The following is a 23,387-nucleotide window of genomic DNA, read 5'->3' as shown; positions in this document are numbered from 1 at the left end:
GTTTGTTTGTCCAGGCCCTTATTCCATCCTGACTCAGGTAAAATTTCCTCTCAAATCAATGGGACTACTCATGTAAGTAAATAACACTTATGTGAGTAGGAATTTACAGCACTGGTCCATTAAATAAATATACACTACATGACATACGAGCAAATTAACATTGCTGTGAGTACCTGAACTTTTGTATTTCCACAATATTTTATTTTAAATCCACATCCTTAATACAATTTTCTATGCATTTAAATTTATCGGGGTCAGAGTTGTATTGAACAGATCCTACTTCTGAAGATCTCCCCCTCCACCCGCCAATTTTGTACCTCGCTAGTTTTTCATTATTTTTAAAAAAATTTCACTGGCATGGAAAGCTAATTAAGAACTTTCCCTAAAACCCTTATTGCTTGTCATCTGGACATACTGACTTACGTGAATTCAATTTTTGTAACTATTTTATTCTTGGCTGCATAACAAGTGTTTTTTTTTTTTATTTTAAACAAGGTCTTTATTACTTCCTAGCTGTTCAAACATCTTATCTTTATTTTTCTTCTTACAGACTGAAGGAGTTCAGTATGTCAGTCAGGTTAAAGTCAATAATTCCTCCCACTTCTCTTCTCATTATTAAACAAATCTAAATTTTTCATCAGTGTTTCTTTGTCCTTTGATAAAACTACAAAAGCCTTTTTTATTCCCCATAGTACCTTTGGCAATATTAACCCGTTCTGCATTTTGCTTGCTTTGTCTTTTCCACTAACAGACTGAATAGTCTTGCTTGGACATTTCCCTTCTTTATTTCTAGCTATTATTAATTTAACACTCAGATCTTTGATTTCTGAAGCCATGTTGGGAATTTATTGTTTATTTAATTTTGTCTGTTTTGTTGTGCTTGGAAGACAAAGTTGAGCATGCAGCCTTTGGTGTATGCATTATAATAGCATTTAATTTGAAAAATAATGTGATTGTGCATATAAAAAACACTTATATTCCATAAAGAAAGCTATGGTAAAGACAGCATCAAGGTTCTAAAGAGAAAAGCAACAGTCAGGAAATGCCAAAGTGAAGGATGCACTCTGCTCCCTGTACATTATAATATAGTCTTTGATTACATGATTATATACATTATCTTTGCAGCATCTTACTTGATTCAAGGCCTGATCCAAACCTGATTGAAGTCAATGGAAAGGTTATCACTTAATAAAGCTGATTTTGAATCCAGCCCTCAGGCTGCGGTTTAAACAAAGCATTTCAAACACATTTCACAAAGCACTTAGGCACATGTTTCTGTCTCAAGAATGGACTGTAACACTGGGGCCTCAGTACACAGGATGGATGGTGCATAATAAATGAGGTGGTGTTTTAAAGATCCCTGCCTCAACTGTGTAAATTTGAAGTTAATGAAATTACTTTGAGTTTACATTAGTATAAGTGAAAGCAAAATGTAACCTCTCAGTGCACAGCCTAGACAGTATACAGACCAAACCAAAAACAAGTAGTAGTTTGATTAAAGAGCATGTATACGCTTTATCCTTGTATAACTCAAACAGCTGAGTTGACCCCCTCTTCCCAACTAAAAAATAAATAAATCCAAAAATATTCAGTTTGGTTGAACCTACCACCTAATTCAAAAGAGGATTCCTGTCAGCCTCCAGAGTAGGGAACTGATAGTTTCAGGGGGAGCTGTGGACAGCTGTTTCAAGAGATGCTTTTTCAAGCTAATAACCATACCTTCCCCTGGTTGGGGGAGGACTAAATCTGAATCTCCATCAGCAGGGATCACTCTGGCTGCAAGCAAACTAGGTAGCGGCCTAGGGCGGCAGATTGCTGAGCAAATCCATTTGGGGGGCTTGTCCGCACAGGGCTGCAGATTGGTCTACTGGGGTGTGAATGGCAAAGCGCTCTAACATGCAGCACTCTCACTGCCCCATGTGGACCCTGCTGGCACGAACTAAAAAATACCTAGTTCACATTGATGTAATCCTCTTTCAAGCAGTATTAGAGAAACACACACTAGCTACTTTTCTTTTAGTTCATGCCAGCAAGGTCTACACAGGGCAGTTAGAGTGCTCTGCTCCTCCCACCCCCACCCCCGCAGAATGGTCTGCAGTGCCAGGTAGTCAAGTGGGTAGGCTATTTTGAGAATGGCAGCAGATTGTTTTGAGCGGCCTCTGTCCATTAGGCAGTCCAGTTATCTACTGCTTTACTAAGATGTTCCTCTTTTCAAGGTACCCAGCTACTGCTGGATGCCTGTGTCCGCAGTAATGTCCAGCACTTCATCTACACCAGTACCATAGAAGTGACAGGCCCAAACTACAGAGGGGACCCCATCTGCAATGGGGATGAAGATACAGCCTACGAGAGCACATCAGGATTTCCTTATGCCCAGAGTAAGAGACTGGCAGAGACATCTGTGCTGAAGGCAAACGGCCAGGTGCTGAAGGATGGTGGCATCTTCCTGACATGTGCCTTGAGGTCCATGTACATCTTTGGAGAAGAATCCCCGTTTCTCCAGAATCACCTGGATAAAAGCCTCTTGAATAAAAATGTCTACCTGCGGATTTCTAGGAAGGAGGCTCTGGTGAATCCTGTATATGTGGGAAACATTGCATGGGCTCACATCCAGGTGGCTAAAGCCCTGAGGAACCCGGAAAAAGCCAAGCACATCAAAGGGCATTTCTACTACATCTCTGATGACACTCCTCACATGAGCTATGCTGACCTAAATTATGAGCTGACCAAGGAGCTGGGGTTTGGGATTGAGCCCCACCCGCCCATGCCGCTGATGATGCTGTACTACTTTGCGCTACTGCTGGAGATTGTGAGCTTCCTGCTTAGGCCCTTTGTCAAATACATCCCCTCCACCAACCGTCATCTTGTGATCTTGCTGAACACGCAGTTCACGTTCTCCTACAGGAAGGCATGGCGGGATTTTGGCTATGTGCCCCGCTACAAATGGCAAGAGGCCAAGCAGCGCACCAGCCAGTGGATTGCGTCAGTGATTCCTCAAAGGAGGGAGTACCTGAAAAACAAGGCTGCCTAAGCCGGAGAGAAGCTGAAGCATGGCATGACGAGCAGGCCCATGAGCCACAGGTGAGCTGGAGGAATTGCAGTAAAAGACAACTACAAAGCATTGAAATGTGAAATCTGTGTAGTGAAAAATTGGAATGAATAAAGATATGACACTCTTCATTTGTTTGTGGTGGATGGGCTGATTTACCAGTTACTGTATAATCCACAGCCACCTCTTCCTCTCGGCAACACAGATATTTTTATTTGAGTAGAGTCCCTTCTGAAATATACTCAGCCCTTCCCTTTCTCTTAACTTTATCTGAGACTTTTGGAAAAGGAGTAAAGGCTCCATTATTATCTCTCCCAGCAGTGTTTGGATACCCACACACACACGCCACACTCCACTTACCATCGTCAGATTATATCTGTATAAAACAAGTGGGAGCAACCTGACTGTAGAAGCTCTTATAACAAGTAGGGACAGTAGTCCATCTTTTCAAAGTGGTGTCTAATATTTTTGTTTCCTTTTTTAGGCTCCAACTTTAGATACCTTTCTTAGGTGCCCAAATATGGGCTTCAGCTTCTAACATTATGCCCCATTTTTGAAAATATATATGGAAAATTTCCTGATATGATATGTGTTAGTGAACTGGGCAAAACAAGTTCTACTGTTCCTGATTCTGTCGCTGATTTGCTGGGTACTTTGATCACATCACTAACCTTTTTGTGCCTCAGTTTCCTTTAGTTGCGTTACAAGGAGAACACGACCTACTCCCCGGACAGTTGTGAAGATTAGTTAGCTAATGTCTACCTATCAATTTGAATGTGCAAAGCACTATATAAGTGCAAAGTAATATTCTATTAGTGCTTTGTGGTGGGTGATGCCCTTGGCTATCTTAAGGCTGTCAGCCTATAGCCCCTTAACTTGCCAATTACGTAACTATGGTGAATTTTATGGAAGCCCAGTAAGAGCAAAGGACAAAGCCTATAACAAAATTAAGAAAACAGATGCTGCAGGAAAGCCATGGTACCTAGAGGGGGTTTCCCTGCAAAGTTCATAGATTCCAAGGCCAGAAGGAACAGCTGTGGTAATTTAGACTGACCTTTGTATAACACAGGCCACGGAACTTCCCCAAAATAATTCCTTTTGAACTAAAGCATATCTTTTTCAAAGAAAACCAATCCTAATTTGAAAATTTCCAGTGCTGGAGAATCCACCACCATCCTGGGTAATGGTTCCAACAGTTAATGACCATCACTGTTAAAAAATTACACCTTATTTCCAGTCTGAATTGTCTAGCCTGTAGAATAACAAATAATCTTGCAAGAGAATTCCATGGGACTTCCAGATATCGGACTAGGTGCTAGAGGTTAGAGTAAGATGGTATGCGCTTACACGCAGTCTCCACATCTCTATAGTGGCCATAATAGTTTCTGCAGAATTTGAGCTTTTATTTAAACAAAGCTTCTAGCTTGTTTCAACAGATAATCTTCTGAATGTGATCCAGTGCTGCACTGTCTTCCTGAATCTACAGCCAGCCTGAAACAACCCTAAGAGGTGGGAATTTCTCTCTTCACTTCAGCATGGTGTTAATGCTGAAACTTAATGATACAAATTAAACTATTAATAGATTTCATTTTCAGAGGTGTTGAAAGCCTCCATTGGGACTAATTCTCTTCTGCCTCGCACCTTACTGTCATTTACAACACTGCAAACTTGGTGAAAAATGTTACCATTTTGCTTAAGTATAATTGCATACCCACTTTTTTTCATAGATTCCAAAGCGAGTAGGGAACCCTGTGGCCATCTAGTCTGACCTCCTGTTTGACACAGGCCACAGAATTCCCCCAAAATAATTCCTAGAGCAGATCTGTTAGAAAAACATCCAATCTTAATTTAATAATTGTCAGTGATGGAGACTCCACCACGACACTTGGTAAGTTGTTCCAACAGTTAATTACTCTCACTGTTAAACATGCACACCTTATATCCAGTCAGAATTTGTCGAGTTTCAACACGCAGCCATTGGATCATATTATACCTTTCTCTGCTAGACTGAAGTGCCCGTTACTAAATGTTTGTTCGTCATAGGTTCCCATATAAGTCCTTGTAGACGGTGATCAAATCATCCCTTAACCTTCTCTTTGTTAAGCTAAATAGGCTGAGCTCCTTGAGTCTATCACTGTAAGGCATGTTTTCTAATTCTTTAATCATTCTTTGGCTCTTTGCAAGATACACTGAAGTAAAAACAATCACTCATTGACTTTAGCATTGCTCCTTAATCCCTCCCCACATTTGTAACTGGTGAACAGTTTGCAGATGCCTCCAGCTAAGTAAGGGTATGGCTACACTTGCACTTCAAAGCGCTGCGAAGTTTCGAGTGTGGTCGCAGCGCCAGCGCTGGGAGAGAACTCTCCCAGCACTGCACGTACTCCACATCCTCTATGGGTGTAGCTTGCTGCGGCACTGTTTACACTGAGGCTTTACAGCGCTGTATCTTGCAGCGCTCAGGGGGGTGTTTTTTTCACACCCCTGAGCGCGAAAGTTGCAGCGCTGTAAAGCGCCAGTGTACCCATGGCCTAAGACTGCAGCGGCATAGTACTCATTCAACTACTGTTTTCAGTCTCAGGTAGCTGGAGGCTTCTTGTTAGGTGCTCAGCAGTTAAAAGAATGGGAAGCTGATTTTCACAGGGACCAAGTAACCCCAACTCTAAAGTCAATGGGTCTGAGATTTATATATATCAAATTCTTCTCCCATTTCCCTTGCACATTGGACCAGCAGGAATACAAGGGCTACAGACCCACTCAAACTGTTTATAAAATGATTTATTAGCCCATAGCTTTCTCATCCTGAAGGAGACAGAAAATGTCTCCCATAGGCTGTATTGTACATTAATAATCACTGTATAAAACCAATGTTGGGTTAAAGCCATCATATCTCACATCTCAGGAAAAGAGAATTACAAATACATTAAGGAACAGATGTGCAACTAAAATCTGGAATCGTCAGGTCCCGCCTAGGTTCACCTCAACCAGCTAAAAGATGCCAAAATGCAACTTACCATGTCTATTCTAGTGATTTACAAAAGGTATTTTAAAATGTTTTCACTAACATGTTTTAAAAATACACATTTTATCCTTCTCTAGGCAGGGCTCAAATAGCCCAATCCTGATAGGTGCTCAATATCTATAATGTGTCTTCAATGAGAGACATATGCTCCATTGATCAGGCTCCAAATTAAAGGCACTTTAAATAATTAGTGTCCCCAAAAAGACAAATGTTTCTGGTTTTGGTTGTATCAGTTCTGTAAAATAAACTGCTAACAGCAGGCAAAGGAATTAGAGGTTTGGCAAAATGAAAGTGTCAGACACAGAGGTCTTGTCTATCACACAAACTGATTGGGAAGCGGCCTCTAAATTTTTTTTTGTGGTGTGGGTTTAATTTTGTGAAATCATTTTAGAAACCAAGTGATGCCCTGTCCACATAATTCCAGCATGAGAGAGACAGCTAAACATGTTTTAAAATCAGTCTCCTAACACAGCAGGTTCTGCAGCACAGGCAGGGCTGGAGCAATCTGCAGCTGCTGCTTAGCCCCAGAACAATGTGCTGTTATTTTGGTTGACATAGGAAGCAATGAGGGTCTGATTCTCCACTATCCTACTCTTTGTGTTACTTACACTTGCTCAAAGTGAGTTCAAAGACTAAATGCTACCAAATCAGAATTCTCCATTCACTCACACCAGTGGCAGTGGATCACATTTATTTTGCATAGGTGCAAATAATTATGCAAGTGGGTACAAGGTGGGTGCATAACTGGCTGGATAACCGTACTCAGAGAGTAGTTATTAATGGCTCCCAATCCTGCTGGAAAGTTATAACAAGTGGGGTTCCGCAGGGGTCTGTTTTGGGACTGGCTCTGTTCAATAATTTCATCAACGACTTAGATGTTGGCATAGAAAGTACACTTATTAAGTTTGCAGACGATACCAAACTGGGAGGGATTGCAACTGCTTTGGAGGACAGGGTCAAAATTCAAAATGATCTGGACAAATTGGAGAAATGGTCTGAGGTAAACCGGATGAAGTTCAATAAAGACAAATGCAAAGTGCTCCACTTAGGAAGGAACAATCAGTTTCACACATACAGAATGGGAAGAGACTGTCTAGGAAGGAGTATGGCAGAAAGAGATCTAGGGGTCATAGTGGACCACAAGCTAAATATGAGTCAACAGTGTGATACTGTTGCAAAAAAAGCAAATGTGATTCTGGGATGCATTAACAGGTGTGTTGTAAACAAGACACGAGAAGTCATTCTGCCACTCTACTCTGTGCTGGTTAGGCCTCAACTGGAATATTGTGTCCAGTTCTGGGCACCGCATTTCAAGAAAGATGTGGAGAAATTGGAGAGGGTCTAGAGAAGAGCAACAAGAATGATTAAAGGTCTTGAGAACATGACTTATGAAGGAAGGCTGAAAGAATTGGGTTTATTTAGTCTGGAAAAGAGAAGACTGAGAGGGGACATGATAGCAGTTTTCAGGTATCTAAAAGGGTGTTATCAGGAGGAGGGAGAAAACTTGTTCACCTTAGCCTCTAATGATAGAACAAGAAGCAATGGGCTTAAACTGCAGCAAGGGAGGTTTAGGTTAGACATTAGGAAAAAGTTCCTGTCAGGGTAGTTAAACACTGGAATAAATTGCCTAGGGAGGTTGTGGAATCTCCATCTCTGGAGATATTTAAGAGTAGGTTAGATAAATTTCTATCAGGGATGGTCTAGACAGTATTTGGTCCTGCCATGAGGACAGGGGACTGGACTCGATGACCTCTCGAGGTCCCTTCCAGTCCTAGAGTCTATGAATCTAAGTGCATGGCTGGGGGGAACAAGGCTGAGTGCTTCCCCCTTGTAGTTGCTGTGGGAACTTTGAGTATCCATGAACATCTTCCTATCAAGAATCTGTGCCCAAATAAGGGCTGTTTTTCATGCTGTTTGATTTTGCATACCTCCCTACAATTCTTTTTTAGGGGTCTTAGAAACCTGCCTTTAGTTTTTAACAAACCTTTTGCAGTTTACCTGACCTGTGGAGGCGCTATTATGTTTGATAATATTGTGGCTGAATACTCTATAAACTGATAGGCAGGGTACTGACTTGAAACGTGGCTGCACATAAATGGCACAAGCACAGTCTGCAGGCAGGGGACAAGGCTCTCCTCCCAACATTAGAGTGAGCAAGCATAATCTTTGCACAATATGGTATGGAGCTGTGACCAGGACAAGTCAGAGGCAAAGTGAAGTATGAGGTTCCTGACAGTAAAACTCCAGAGCAGCTAAAAGATACATTCAGCCCTGGTTCACTCAGCTAACTCCAGGGATGGACACGGCTCTCAATGTGTACTAGACAAATCATTTTTGAGCAGTGACCATGAAGGCCCTATCTACACTAGGAAGATGAGGTGTGCTTAGCAAACGTGTTTGCTAACACCAGTTAATTCTAGTCTAGACAGGCCCTAACAAGACTGCTTTGTTCCTTTTCAGTGAAGTTGACTCTAAGCTATACAGGGCCATTCTACCCTAGAAACAGGACAGTAGGAGATAAGATGGGAGAACATAGGGTATTTTTTTTAAAAAAAGTTTTATTTCAGAGGGGGAGACACAACGCAACAGAAAATTAGATATTATAACATGTACCAGAAAACTGGGATATTTTTGCCCAGATTTAACTGAGCTCCTAAAATAGCAGCTACAAATAAATATAATCTAAAATGAGGAAACCATTGCTGGAGACAATGCCAGAGAGCACAAAGGGCACTTTGTCTTCCTCAGTTCAGTAAGTGAGGCATTTCCCAGGACACTGGCTCTGACATCTTGGAGCCTAATTTATCATTTTTGACTTCTTAATAAGACAATGAAATATATATTTCCCCTCTTGTCCCTCTATTTTGCTGTACTCCAAACAATGTTCCTTAGCACCAAATTCCCTCTGCACCCTAATTCCTCCCACCTCCCAGCCCTCTGAATCCCAAATGGTCAACTTCCCCAGCTGCCTCTCTCATCTTGTTCCCCCCGATCCACAAATGATTGATTCCTATCAACATCAAACTCATTCCCAACACTCAATGCCCCCATCCATCCTAGAACAATCTACTTGCACTAAGAATGTGCCCCCTCCTTTTACAGTTTCTTCTCGATGTCATCACATCATATAATAATTTATGCATCAGTTTCTGTGAGCAGGACAGGGGCTCTCATGGCTGTGCTTTCTACTCCATGTGGAGTTTATGGTGTTGGGCAAGGTGACTCTTGTAACGAAAGCTTTTCCCACACTCAGCACATTTATAGGGTTTCTCTCCTGTGTGGATTCTCCGGTGCCTGACAAGGTGTGAGCTCTGGATGAAGCTTTTCCCACATTCAACACATACGTAGGGTTTTTCACCCGTGTGGGTTCTCTGGTGCTGGGTAAGTGTTGAGAAATCACTGAAGCTCTTCCCACACTGAGCACATTCAAAGGGCTTCTCTCCGGTATGGATTCTTTGGTGGTTAATAAGGTGAGAGTTCCGGCTGAAGCTTTTCCCACATTCGTTACAGAGGAAGGGTCTCTCTCCTGTGTGGGTTCTTTTGTGAGTGAAAAGGTGAGAGCTCACACTAAAGTTTTCCCCACATTCACTACATATGTAGGGTTTCTCACCTGTGTGGGTTCTCTGGTGTTTAATTAAGTCTGAGCGCCAACTGAAACTTTTGTTACATTCAGTACATTTATGAGGTTTCTCTCCCGTTTGTGTTATCTCATGCTGTGTAAGGTTCAAGCTCTGACTGAAGCCCTCCCCACATTCAGTATATACATAGGGTCTCTCCCCTATAGGAATTCTCTGGTGGATGATGATACCTTGGAGAGCCTCCAAATTTCTTTCTGGATGAATGGAGTTACCCAGTATCTTACCAGGAAGGTCTCCCTGATGCGTTTCTGACATGTACTGGCCCTCATAGGCCTCCTCCTCATCAGGGCTCTGGAAGACATTCTCTTCAAACCCCTCTGATATCGTCCCACACTGTTCCACATTCTCAGGACCACCTTCCTGGGGGTTCTTCTCCTCATGCTCATTCACACTCTCACTGTCTCCTTGAATAAATACAAGCCAGACATGAGTGTTTGGTAAAAAAGAAATCTAAGAAAGGGAAATTGCAGAGAGTATGAGTCAACTAATTAAAATGTAAGACTGGATGTGAGAAGGAAAATCCCAAAACCTACACCACAAAAAAAAGAACAAAAGAAAGAAAAAAGAAAAAGAAAAATAGCCACTCCCCAATGAGGAGAGGGCAATTTTGCTTCAAAACCTCAAATGAACATGTAGAGAAAAGTTTGGGGGGGAGGGGGAGAGAGAAAGACAGAACTCTGGCCAGAAGTCAGTCAGGACTGGTGGAAAACCATAAGTGAGGCTTGCCAGAAATAACTGCTGGCTGTAATCCCAATGCAGAGAAGATAAGACAGTATGGCAAGGGTTTTAAATGAAACAAAAAGTTGGATTTTCAGCAATTTCTGAGTTGGCTTAACTTATTCCTCACCTGTGGAGGCCCCAAAGATGATCTCCCTTTCCTTGGAGTCCTGGAGAACTGGAGCACACGGCTCTTCCTCTCGTTCCATCCAGAGATGATGGCAGGCTTAGGGACCCTGCTCATGGCCATTAAAAGGGTCAGTATCACACCTGGTTACATCACCATCAAGTATTTCCTATTAACAACCCCCAAAGGGGCACAAGAACAAAAATTCATGAGACTAACTTAAAAATTGTTATGTGTCCCCCATCAAGCATTCCCAAGTACGACTGAACCCTCAGGGGCACTCTAATGAAGTAGGGTATGTCATATTTAATTTTCAGTCTGTCTTCTGATTTTATATTTCAGAACAGGAAGACCACCCTGCTGATATGTACATGAAACACACACACACATACACACAAGGAAATACCCTCCTGTTTCTCCTCACAGATAGGAGGGGCACTCTCCCCAGCATCCTCCTATGCTCACCTTAAGAATTCCCTGGGGAACTCTCCCTAATTACCTGCCATATACACCTTGATCTGGGTGCTGACACCTTTGCCCCTGTCCCGCTCCTTCTAAGGCCCCTGTCCCTCATAGTTTTGCAGCAGAGGGCAGGTGGGGCCAGCACAGAGCACCTCTGGTGCCGGTGGAGGGAGGTAAAGATCATTCTCTTCTATCTCTAAACATCCCCATTGCTTTCACTTTTCCATCCCACCTTCCTTGGCATTACATTAAACTGCAAAGGAGTTACTGCTTCTGCCCGGCCGGCTGGCAACTCCCTCACTGCTTACAAAGCAAGGAACAGGGTAGAAGTTCTTCAGGGAGTCAGGGTGCCTCATGGAGGAACCTGCGCTCCAAAGCCACCTGCTTGGTTGCCAACAGAGGCCTCTAGAGGCCATAGTCAAAAATACTGAGCTGAAACACAGCTGCTAGCAAGTTTGTAAGTGGCTGCTAAGACAAAGTGAAGTTATAAGAGTCATAGAAATTTCACATGAACTGGCCACCCTGAGTGTTTGCTGCAAAGCACTTCCCCTCAATATTAAAGTTACCCAATTCTTCTACTGGGAGGAGAGCTACATTAGTAGAGAATATAGCACCACTAGATTATAAACTCTCAGAGGCAGAGACTGCCTCTTATTAGTATACAGCACCTAGAACAACTTCAATTTTTTTTTAATTAAAAGATTCTACATTAGAGGCTTCAATCACAATCCCATTCATTACTCACAATACATTTGCACAAGTTGGCAAGACCTGAACAGTTACATACACATTAGGGGTCAGGAGAACAGGGTGAGCGTATTAAAATTTCCAAAGACAGACCAAAACACGTTACTTTATTATAATTTTTTAAATCTTATTTTTGAGGCAGCCTGACTCATGATTTTTGAACTTCTGTAGTTGGCAATACTGTAATATTTTGTTACCCGCTCACTTAGCTTTGACAGTAGACAGCAAGTTTAAAATTGCTTGAGGTCCGAAAGTGCTGCCAAAATAGCATCCAAGCTCATGGGAAAGGATCAGTCTCTCTCCCTCTTTCCTCAACCATCTCAACTTATTGTTGACACCCTTTGCCCCCAAGAAAGGTCCTTCTCAGCAGGGAAGCTAGGAAAGGGAAAGAGAGGAGCAGGAGAGCAAGTTATGTCTTTGGGGCTACATTTGCAGTTGAAAGCTGTACGGTCATTTTTTGAAAATCAGTTAAAAATTCCAGGGCAGGTGGGGAAGAAGATAAAAATTGTTGTCTTCCCCAAATTAATGCCCCCATTAAATATTACTATTTGCAGTTAGGTTTCAGCTAGTTTATCACTTAGGGTCAGTTCAATCCAAATGTGGCTTTACAGTGTACCTAACCAGAATTTAGCAAAATTACAACCTTAGCAATTCAGAAGCCAGTCTACAAAATCCACCCAGGCAAGAAGAGTTCCAGTACTTGCTATATATGACCTGGACTCCCCATCTAATCTATTTACTGACAACTGAGAAGGGAAGCTACTAGTATCAATGAAAATCTACAACCAGTAGGATTAAGCCCAATAAGAAAGGGTTTTTTTCCATTATATCAAGAACAAAGAGCCAGATTCGAAAAGGTATGCAGGTGCCTAAATTGCCTCTTTAGGCACCTAAGTCCAACATTTGGTGTCACTGACATTCTCAGAATTGCCACTCAGATGCCATCTAACTCTGCCAGTGTCTAAGTTTCTACCACTAAGCATACACAAAGCAAACGAAGTAAGTCCTCATGCTGCCCCATAGCAAACAAGATACTCGGTGCCCTCACTGACACCTCAGCCTCAGTGGGATTCTCAAAATAAGCATCCCCTACATTTCACCAGCGGGGACCCAATCTTCAGAATATGCCTGTAGGATCAGCCTTACACAAAAGACAGATGAGAATGAGCAGGTCAGGAATTTTTCGGGCTCAAAGGTGCAGATAAAAACAGTTAACTATTCATTGGAGCAGGGATCTGATCCCAACTTTCCTGCATCCCAGCTGAGTACCCTAACCACTGGGCAGTGGAGCTGCTTTCTCCCTGTCCCCGTTAATATTTATTTCTACAAAGTGGAACAGCGCCAATAAAATAGATAGAGAGAGATCCACCTCAGAATACCTGATAGTCTGGTGGTTAGGGCACTCACCTAAGACATAAGAGGCCTGGGTTTAAGTCCCATTTAAGGTGGGAATGTCAGCGTGTGTGTCTTGCTCTCTGGGTATTAGAGAAAGGAATGACCTGGTTTAGGAGCCTAACTGTGGTGGAGGGTTCATGGCTGAGAATCCTAAACAAAGAGAGGTGCCTCTCTCCAGCCCATGAGCCATGTGACTAAGGCCCAAATCAACAGGACTTTGATACCTTTGAGGATCTAGGCATTTCACTCCTGTTCAGTTTGCTGGCATCTGAGAATCCTCTCCTCAGGTGCCGAACTCTCCTCATGCATGGTATAGGGAGCTTGCTGCCTAACTCAGGGCAGGAAATTCCATGAGGCAGCAGAGCATCTGAGTTAGGCATTGCAACACCTAAGTACCTCTGTGAACCTAGCCCCAAAATATGGTCAAACTGTCAAGGAGGCAGAAGAGATTGGAGTGTTCAATAAATATTTTTTTCTGTTCAGTATTTGGAAAGAACCTGAATGACACACTTGTAGCTTACATTGATAACGAAACACTTTCTATTCCAACAGTAACCAATGATGGACATTCAACACCATCTCCTAACATTAAATATTTAAAAATCTGCAAGACCAGATAATTTGCACCCAAGAGTTTTAAAAACGTTGGCCAAGGAGCTCCTTGACTTTTACTACATTTTGGAATACTGAATATGTACGTTGCCAAACAAACAAAATATTGATTTTTTGCAGGGATTTCAAGTTTAGTTGACAAAGATAACTGTTTTGACAAAACGCACTTAGATCTCTGGCACTACTGCACAAGTCTGATTAAAAAGTCAGCATTTTACATAATGTAACATTAAACATTAAAACTGGCTGATAGGTCTCAAAAAGCAATTGCTAACTCTCTCACACTTGAAGCCTTTAAATCAACACTGTATCCCTTTCTAAAAGACATGCTGTAGCTCAGTCAGAAGTTACAGGCTTGATGCAGGAATCATTAGATGAAATTGTATGATCCGTGTAATGCAGGGAACCAGATGAGACAATGGTCCTTTGGGCCTTAAAAATCGATTAATCTATTAAATATTTATAACAGGTCCATCACCAAGGTATCTGGGTACTAATAATTTCAGTCAGTGAAGACGTTAATTATAGCAGATCCATATAACTAAATAAAACATAGGACTCCATTTTTAATACCAACCACTGTATATAAATATTCGAGAGCCAGTCTAAGGAAGGGGAAATAGATGGAAACCAAAAACAGAGAAGACAAAAATATACTGTCTCCCTCCTGGCCCCGCAGCACAATTGCCATGTAATCTACCAGTCTGGACCAGCCAGGCAGTACAATGGGCACTAAATTGAGGCAAGCAGAAGGTCCCCATGGTTTGGTCTAGCAAATGGGGAGAAGAAGCTGTAAGCCATTTAAACAGGATCAAAGAATCTGCTATATATTGGGGGGGCACAGGGATGGGGGGTGTTGGATTTTAAGGGTGAAAATAGGAGGAAAGATTCAGGCCACCAAACTCTAGCACAAGGAAGGAGAATGTGGTTCTCCTCTCATCAATATGTTCAAAAGAGTGACTGACAGAGACATGGGGAAGAGAAAGAGCTTGGATCTTTAAATAGAGGGACTAGACTCTCCTCTGCCTTGTCTGTACATCAGTGCAAAGCGGGCGGGGAGGGAAGGGGGGTGTAAAATGGTACCATTGTGATTTGGTAGCATTTTACAGTGACTTTGTACAAGTGTACATAACTACACAAGGTTTGAGGCAGTAGAGAATCAGACCTGGGTTGTTATACTTTTCTGGGTCTCAGAGAAGGGTGGTAGGAACTGTTTTCTACAGAGACAGAGAGTGAATCAGACCTTTTTTGGTGCCCCGTGGCACCAGTGGGCTCTGCCCGCTCCCCATTGCAGGTTGCAGTTACCAAATTATCAGTGATGGAGGAAGAAAGGCTCTGTGGGGAGCTAGGGTTGAAAGTTGCACTGTGCTTTCACTTACTCTATATCACATCTTCCAACAAAGCACTTAACATGCATTACAGGAGACCAGTAAGGAAAAGAAGATTAGCTCTTTTTGCTTCTTTATGATGGATAAAGAGAGCCTTGAAGGTTTTTCAAAAAACAAAATGCACACAACATGCATGAGGGGGTTCTTTGTTTTTTTACATTAGGAATTCAGGTTTACTCTGGAAGACTTTATTGATGACTGGAAATCTGGTAGGCATCACAAGAGACTGAAATCTGAACATGGGGAAAGGTTTATTTTGTTAGAGTCAAAATACTTTAAAAACTTTGTTTTTGTAAGCACCAATTTAATTCCAGTAACTAATATGGTCTCTGCAGTCACCCGCCACCAGTAAGCACCCACTGTGTAGCCTGGAATGCCCACCACCACCAATCTTGGCAGGTCTGAGAGAGACGACCATGGGAGGCTGGGCTGCTCACTGACTCTACGTACAAGCCAGAGAGCACTATTGGTCAGGGCAAGTGACCCTGGGAACTCCCTTTCATTGGTACTTGAGCCCATGAGTTTTCTATCCCAAATGCACACAGTTTATCTCATGCTCAGAATTGGCAGATCCATCCCCTCTTAAGATATTACCCTCAATCTCAGCACAGCAATGCCCCAAAGGTGTCTAGACAATCACCGTGAGGGCTGTAGCCCTTATCACATTTATTAGACATGGGGCCCATACAAAGCAGCATGCAACACTCTGTCCCAATCCAGGGCCAAGATGTATTGCCCACCAACAGATGGAGCTTCGATGGGCATCCGGTTGACATGGGAGAGCTCTGGTTTCCATGCCTTTCTCAGTCACTCTCCTGCTGTATGACCCTGTCACCAGGGCCATCCCTAGGGAGGTGCGGGGCTCAGGACATAGGTGCCGAGTTTCTATCTGCCGGGTGGTGCTTCCCTTGGCTCTGCCCAGACCCTGCCCCACTCCACTTCTTCCCTCAAGGCCCCACTCCTGCCCCACCCCTTCTTCCCGGCTCACTTCCGTCCCCTCTTCCGAGTGCGCTGCGACCTCCCTCCTCTCCCCTCCCCCCAGCGCCTCCAGATGCAGCGAAAGAGTTGATCAGCCGTAGGCACTGGGAGGGAGAGGGAGGTGCTGAGATGCGGGGTCCACCGGTAGGCAGGAAGTGCTGGGGGAGGTTGGTAGGAGAGAGGGGGAAGTTGGTAAGAAGGCTCCTCCTCATCCCACCCCCTGCCCCACCTCTCTACCTGCCTACTCATGAAGTATGGGGGCCCCACAAAGTGCAGAGTCTCGGGTGGTCACCCCCATTTGCCATAACCTTGGGATGGCTCTGCCTGTCACTTTGGCTCCTTTGCCTATGTCAGGGGTGGTCAACTTGTGGCTCCAGAGCCACATGCAGCTCTTCAGAAGTTAATATGCAACTCCTTGTATAGGCACCGACTCTGGGGCTGAAGCTACTTGCACCAACTTTCCAGCGTGTCGGGGGGGTGCTCACTGCTCAATCCCTGGCTCTACCACAGGTCCTGCCCCCACTTCACCCCTTCCTATTCCCTCCCCTGAGCCTACCATACCCTTACTTCTCCCCGTTCGCCCCCAGAGCCTCCTGCACACCACGAAACAGCTCATCGGGAGGGAGGAGGAGGTGCTGATCATCGGGGCTGCCGGTGGGCAGGAGACGCTGCGGGGGAGAGCTGATGGGGGGCTGCTGATGTATTACTGTGGCTTGTTGGCAATGTACATTGGTAAATTCTGGCTCCGGCTCAGGTTGGCCACCCCTGGCCTATGTCTTGTCATTTTAGATCAGAAGGCCTAGGGTAGTGACTGTCTCTCAGGGACACTCGATGGGGAGGGCTCTAAGTTACTCCAGAGAATTCTTTCCCTTGTGGCTTTTGCCCACATGCTCAGGGTTTAGCTGATCGCCATATCTGAGGTGAGGAAAGAACATTCCTGTGGGTCAGATTGGCAGAGACCTTGTGGGGTTTTCGCCTTTCTCTGACACATGGGGCCCAGATCACTTGGAGGTTTAAATTAGTGTAAATGCTGAATTCTCTGGAACTTGAAGCTTTTTAATCGTGATTTGAGGACTTCAGTAATTCAGCCAGAGGTTGGGAGTCTACCAGGGGCCGCTCCAGGCCACAGCACGCCAAGTGCGTGCTTGGGATGGCATGCCGCGGGGGGGCGCTCTGCTTCGGGGGCATGTCTGCGGAGGGTCTGCTCGTCCCACGGCTCCAGTGGACCTCCTGCAGGCGTGCCTGTGGAGGGTCCGCTGGACCTGCGGTTTGGGTGGAGCCGAGGGACCAGCGAACCCTCTGCAGACACGCCTGCGGGAGGTCCACCGGAGCCATGGGACCGGCGACTGGCAGAGCGCCCCCCCGCTTCATGCCACCGCTCTTGGAGCAGTGAAATGTCTAGAGCCGCCCCAGGCGTCTACTGCAGGGTTGCGGGTGAGGACATTCTGTCGCCTCAGTGTACGGTGACCGGACGGCAAATGTGAAAAATCATGACAGGAGGTGAGGGGTAACAGGAGCCTAGATAAGAAAACAGACCCAAACATCGGGACCACCCCTATAAAATCCGGACACCTGGTCACCCTACCTCCGTGTGCAGGAGGTCAGACTACAGACCCGGCCATGACAGTCCCTGACACCCTTCTGCCCTCAAAGTCTGTACGAATTATTGTGTCTCCACCAGCCCATGCGCTGCGGCCCCGGGCCTAGCGGGAGGCGGGGGAGGCTGTAGGAGCCATACGGGGCTTGCTTGCCCAGGCCGCCCCCGCTGTGCCACACCTCCCCTGACTCCTGCCCGGCGGCGGCTCCCCGTCCCCGGGCCACGCCCCCTCGGCCGGCTGCGCTGCTGCGCCCTGTCCGCGGCTCTCCCGGCCCCTGCTCCCGGCCGGGCCCCTGCCTCCCCGGCGCCCGCGCCGCTCATCCCCCGGGCCGGGCGGCTCCATCGCGGCGCAGACGCCGCGGACACGTCACGCTCCCGCCGCCCTCGCTCGGGGGCCGCGGCTGCTGCTTCCCGCAGGCCGGGGTGGGGGGGGGAGAGGGCCCTGCGGGCAGCCCCTGCGCCTCTGCCCCGCGGCCCCTTCCTCCGCGCGCGTGCGGCCGCCCCGCCCCTACCTGCCGGGCTCGCGCGCCGCGCTGTCTCCCCGCGCGCGGCCGGACAAAGGGCCGTGGCCGGCGCCGCCCCGACAACTGCCCCGCGCTCGGCCAGCGGCTCCCCCGCCCCTGCCCCCCCCTCTCGCGCGCCCCAGCAGCGCCCCTCAGCCACGTCGGCTGCGGCTGTCAGTCCCCGCGCACCGCAGGGCCGGGCCGGTCTGTGCCCCGCGCCTGCCTCGGAGCCCCCCAGCCCGCTGCTTCCCCCGCACAAACCTGCCCCGGTGGCGCCCCGCACGGGGAGGCCTGGCAGGGCCGCTGGCGGCTCGCAGTCTCCCCTCAGTAATGTGCTTTGCAGCAAACAGGGGCTGCCAAGGTTGTGGGGTTTCCTTAAGGCCGGGGTTAGAAACACGAGAGGCCCCAGTGCTCCAGCTGCCGCGCGGCGAGCTGAGGGTAGGAGCCCATAGAAACATCTGGCGCGGATAAGGTTAAGTAGGTGGGGGAGCGTTGGAAGAATCAGGGCCATGGGACGAAAATAGCAGCTAGTCAAAAAACCCAAACCCCAACTGTTAGAAAAGTACAGCCCGGCCCTGGTCACAAACGTTTAAAAAAACAGCCTTAAGAAAACCAGCAAGGGGTTAAGGGCAGCCAAGGCAATTAGGTGGGGGATAAAATGATAATACAGTTGGCAAAGACTGAACAACAACCCACAAATAGAGCTAGTCGGGCTGTGTGAAATTTGCCTCTGCAGATGGCCACTGTGAGAGTTACGCATTGCACCCAAGATGGAAAATCAAATAAAGGGGAAAGCAGGCATGGGCTCAAATATCTTAATGTTTTAAAAACACTGTGCCTTCCCCCTCCTATTTCTGTAAATCGTTTGGTGGGGCCTTGATCCTGCAAACACTGATATAAGTAACAAAGTTTACATAGGTATGGAGCGGTATTGAACTTAATAAGCTGGTTCTTAGGTTGCACTGGGGGCTTGCAGGACAAACAGGCAGGGGTGGGGAGTCTGAACATTGCTGGCATGCAGCACAGCGCATCTCCGCTGTGGTCTATGTGGGTCCAGCACAGAAGGTCAGTTTGGATGTGTGGTCATAGATCTGTGCATATACAGATCCAGTGACCTCAGTACCCTGAGCAATCAGCATATAAATAATTCTGGAGTCATTGGGGCAGGGGGACTGGACCCAGAGTCTCCCAGGTGGGTGCTCTAACAACCAGTCTACAGTCATTCCTACTGTCTCAGTCTTGCACTCTGTCTCTGGCCCAATGAGTATTTCAGTATATATAAAGTCTCTGACAAGTCAGGCCCTAGACATCTTAAAAGTGGGCACCCAAAATTAGTGGATACTTGACCGTTTTAAGGCCTAGTTTCTCTGGCCTCCATTAATTATCTGTAAAATGGAGCTAGTAATACTATTTTGTCATACAAGGATCTTGTAAAAATATATTCATTAATATTTGTGAGGTACTGAGATACTACAGTGATAAGTATCCTAGAAAAGCTCATAAGGAAATTGATAATTCTGTATTCAGTGCAGAGTTTAAATGATATGCAATAAATAAGATATGAGACAACACTGAATTCTGAAGATAAAATGCTTCTGATTAGCTTTCCATTCAGAGAACATAATGCATCCTGTTCACTGAATGAGGCAAGGGTCCTGGGGGAAAATAGAATGTGCCATCCCCAAGTGAAGAGGGAGATCATCATACTTGAACCATCAGATTGTACACCTAGGCAGAAAAATAAGTGAGGCAGGACAAAAGTCCCCCTCATAGCAGTACTGGCCAAGCCCAAAGGCTTGGAAGACCAAGATGTTTGGAAGCCAGCCGCAGCAGGGCAAGAACTGAACTGCAGGGCCAGTCACCTAACACTTTCTCCACAATGGATTAAGAGCCAGCTGCAAGGCAGTAGAATGTTCGTAGTGGGTCAGACCACTGGTCCTGCTAGCCATGTATCCTGTCTCCTGACAGTGGCCAATGCCAGATGCTTCAAACAGAATGAACAGAACAGAGTAATTAAGAGTGATCCTGCCCTTGTTGTCCAGCCCCAGCTTCTGGCATGTGGAGGTTTAGGAACACCCAGAGCAGGGGATTGTGTCCTTGACCATCTTGGCTAATAGCCATTGATGGACCTATCCTTCAGGAACTTACTTGGCCTTCACAACATCCCCCAACAACGAGTTCCACAGGTTGACTGCACTATGTGATGAAGTGCTTCTTTTATCTGTTCTCAATGAGCTGCTTATTAATTTAATTGAGTGACTTTTATGTTATTTGATGGGGTAAATAACACTTCCCTATTCACTTTCTTGACACCATTCATAATCTTACAGACCTCTATCATATGCCTCTTCAGTCATCTCTTTTCTAAGCTGAACAGTCACGTCTTTTTAATCTCTCCCCATATGGAAGCTGTTCCAAGCCCCCAATCATTTTTGTTACCCTTCTCAGCATCTTTTCTAGTTCCAGTATATTGTTTTTGAGATGAGGGGGGCACCAAAACTGCATGCAATATTCAAGGTCATACCATGGATTTATATAGCAGCATTATATTTTCTATCTTACTATCTCCCTTTCCTAATGGTTCCTAACCATTAGCTTTTTTGTCTACTGTTGCACATTGAGCAGACATTTTAAGGGGAACTATCCATCATGACTCCAAGATCGCTTTCTTGAGTGTTAACAGTTCATTTGGACCCCATCATTTTGTGCATATAGGATGAATTATTTTTTCCAATGTGCATTATGTAGCACTTAACGTTTGATTTCATCAGCCATTTTGTCATTGAATCACCCAGTTTATAACTCTTCACAGTCAGCCCTGGATTTAACTATTTTGAGTAATTTTGTATTGCCTGCAATTTTTGCACCTCACTAGTCCCTCATTTTTCCAGATCATTTATGAATATGTTGAACAGCACAGGCCCCAGTACAGATCCTCGGGAGACTCTGCTATTTACTCCTCTCCATTGTGAAAATTGACAATTTATGGCTACCCTTTGTTTCCCATCTTTTAAGGAGTTCATTAGATGACCTTCCCTTTTATCCCGTTGCTGCTTACAGTACTTTGCTTAAGAGCCTTTGGTGAGGGACCTTGTCAAAGGCTTTCTGGAAAGTCCAAGTACACTATATCCACTGGATCCCCCTTGTTCACATGTTTGATGACTCCCTCAAAGAGTTCTAATAGATTGTGGAGGCATGATTTCCGTTTACAAAAACCGTGTTGACTCCTCCCCAATATATCCTGTTTATACATCTGATAATTCTGTTATTTACTATTGTTTCAACCCAGTTTGCCTGGTACTGAAGTTAGGCTTAGTGGCCTGTGATTGTCAGGATTGCCCCTGGAGCCTTTAAAAATATCAGCTACTGATAAAACATAAACTGCAGGTTGGATGCTTTTTGACTAATTCATGTGTTACATTAATCAGCCTCTTTAACAGAGGGCTGTAATGTAGCTAAAGTGATAGGTTACATACAGTACTACAGTGAGTAGTTCTGCAATTTCATATTTGAGTTCTGAAGGACACATCTGATCCAGGTGTCTTGCTACAGTTAAATTTGTTCCAAAACCTCCTTTATTGACCCCTCGGTCTGGGGCAGTTCCTCAGATTTTTCACCTAAAAATAAAAGGTTTGTTTGTGAGTATCTCCAGCATATCCTCTGCATTGAAAATCCATGCAAAGAATTAATTTAGCTTCTCCAAAACAGCCTTATCTTCCTTGAGTGCGCTTTCATTACTTTGATTGTCCAATGGGACTACTGATTGTCAAGCCTCCAGCTTTTGACGTTCTAAAAAAAATTGCTATTAGCTTTCATGTCTTTTGCTAGTTGCTCTTCAAATTCTTTTTTGGCTTGCCTTATTATGCTTTTACACTTGATCTGCCAGGGTTTATGTTCCATTCTATTTTCCTCACTACTATTTGACTTCCAAATTTTAAAGGAGGCCTTTTTGCCTCTAACCAAAAGGAGGTCTTTTTGCCTCTTTTACTGAGCTGTTCAGCCATCGTGGCCTTTTTTTTTTTATCCTCTTGATTTTTTTTAACTTGGCGTATACATTTAGTTTGCACCTCTATTATGGCAGGTGGAATTTCTCCTTTATGGATATTATTTTTCATCCCACTGGGTATCTGGCATACATCCCACCAATCAATAGTGGCATTCCCGGTTTAGTGGCTGAGGACCTAGCTCGCAGCAGGTCACACTGGATTATGTGGTACCAGTAGCAGGCCAAACATGCCCAACCTGACAATATGTGATTATCTACAGATCTAGAGCAATCTGTGATTGCCAGTTTCCAGAGGGCGATAGCAGCACATTTATGGACTGATACCATCTCCCTTTTCTTTGACCTTCTTTGAATCTGGATCTCCCACATCCCAGGTGAGTGCCCTAACCACTGGTCTACTGGGTGTTCTGTATACACATGTGCACTCATCCTCTGCTGTCTTATGTATGAGGCCTGATCTGATGGGTATGTTCTGAGAATACCTACCAGATCAAACCTCACAGGGGAGCCAGGAGAGGGATCACTTGAGTTGGGGCTTAGGCATGAATTAGGGCTCAGAATTGCTTGCTAGCTGTGGGGCAGCATCAGGACTTAAGGCGACTTTGTGTATGTCTACTAATGGAAATGTAGGCACCTATAGGGTTAAGCAGCACTGAGTAGTGGCTTGGAGGATATCAGGGCATCCAAATAGAGACTTACAGTCCTAAAGAGGCAGTTATGCCACAAAGGCCACGTCCAGACTAGGTATTAAAATCGATTTTAGATACGCAACTTCAGCTACGGGAATAACGTAGCTAAAGTCGAATTTCTAAAATCGAGGTACTCACCCGTCCAGATGGCGCGGCATCGATGTCCGCGGCTCTCCGTGTCGATTCCGGAACTCCGTTCGGGTTGATGGAGTTCCGGAATCGATGTAAGCGCGCTCGGGGATCGATACATCGCGTCCAGACTAGACGCGATATATCGATCCCCGAGCAATCGATTTTAACCCACCGATGCCGCGGGTTAGTCTGGACGTGCGCTAAGTACCTTTGTGAGTCTGGCCTGCAGTGCCTCTGGTCAGCCACAATGAAGAATTAAAGCAGTAAAAACTCTTTTATTCAGGCCTGCAAGTAAAGAGCAGCCAGAGGAAACCATCTGCAGTGT

The 23,387-nt window shown here is 45.2% G+C and overlaps 2 protein-coding genes across 12 annotated transcripts in view; one reads left to right on the top strand and one right to left on the bottom strand.

The window, feature by feature from the left end:
* LOC127033355 (3 beta-hydroxysteroid dehydrogenase/Delta 5-->4-isomerase-like) overlaps nucleotides 1-4,381 on the top strand; it is a 37,948-nt gene extending 33,567 nt beyond the window's left edge. For both annotated transcript variants that reach the window (XM_050921394.1, XM_050921400.1), the window contains one exon: nucleotides 2,217-4,381. In XM_050921394.1, the coding sequence (XP_050777351.1) occupies nucleotides 2,217-3,031 (815 nt within the window). In that variant the 3' untranslated portion in view covers nucleotides 3,032-4,381. The remainder of the gene's footprint in view (nucleotides 1-2,216) is intronic.
* Nucleotides 1-18,604, bottom strand: part of ZNF697 (zinc finger protein 697) — a 39,337-nt gene extending 20,733 nt beyond the window's left edge. The window contains exons 1-3 of one of the 10 annotated variants that reach the window (XM_050921459.1): nucleotides 18,497-18,604; nucleotides 10,557-10,662; nucleotides 5,759-10,113 (exon numbers count right to left, since the gene is read on the bottom strand). In XM_050921459.1, coding sequence (XP_050777416.1) covers nucleotides 9,257-10,113; nucleotides 10,557-10,635 — 936 coding nt within the window. In that variant the 5' untranslated portion in view covers nucleotides 10,636-10,662; nucleotides 18,497-18,604 and the 3' untranslated portion in view covers nucleotides 5,759-9,256. Of the gene's footprint in view, nucleotides 1-5,758; nucleotides 10,114-10,556; nucleotides 11,442-15,283; nucleotides 15,407-18,054; nucleotides 18,126-18,244; nucleotides 18,302-18,496 lie in introns of those variants that run through there. The other 9 variants (XM_050921449.1, XM_050921458.1, XM_050921456.1 and 6 more) reach the window with 9 other exon arrangements.
* Nucleotides 18,605-23,387: the final 4,783 nt, after the last annotated feature.

The sequence above is a fragment of the Gopherus flavomarginatus genome, chromosome 1 (genome assembly GCF_025201925.1).
Source record: "Gopherus flavomarginatus isolate rGopFla2 chromosome 1, rGopFla2.mat.asm, whole genome shotgun sequence".
NCBI lineage: Eukaryota > Metazoa > Chordata > Testudines > Testudinidae > Gopherus > Gopherus flavomarginatus.
Note: the sequence above shows the minus strand (reverse complement) of the source record. Positions and strands in the feature narration are given on the sequence as shown.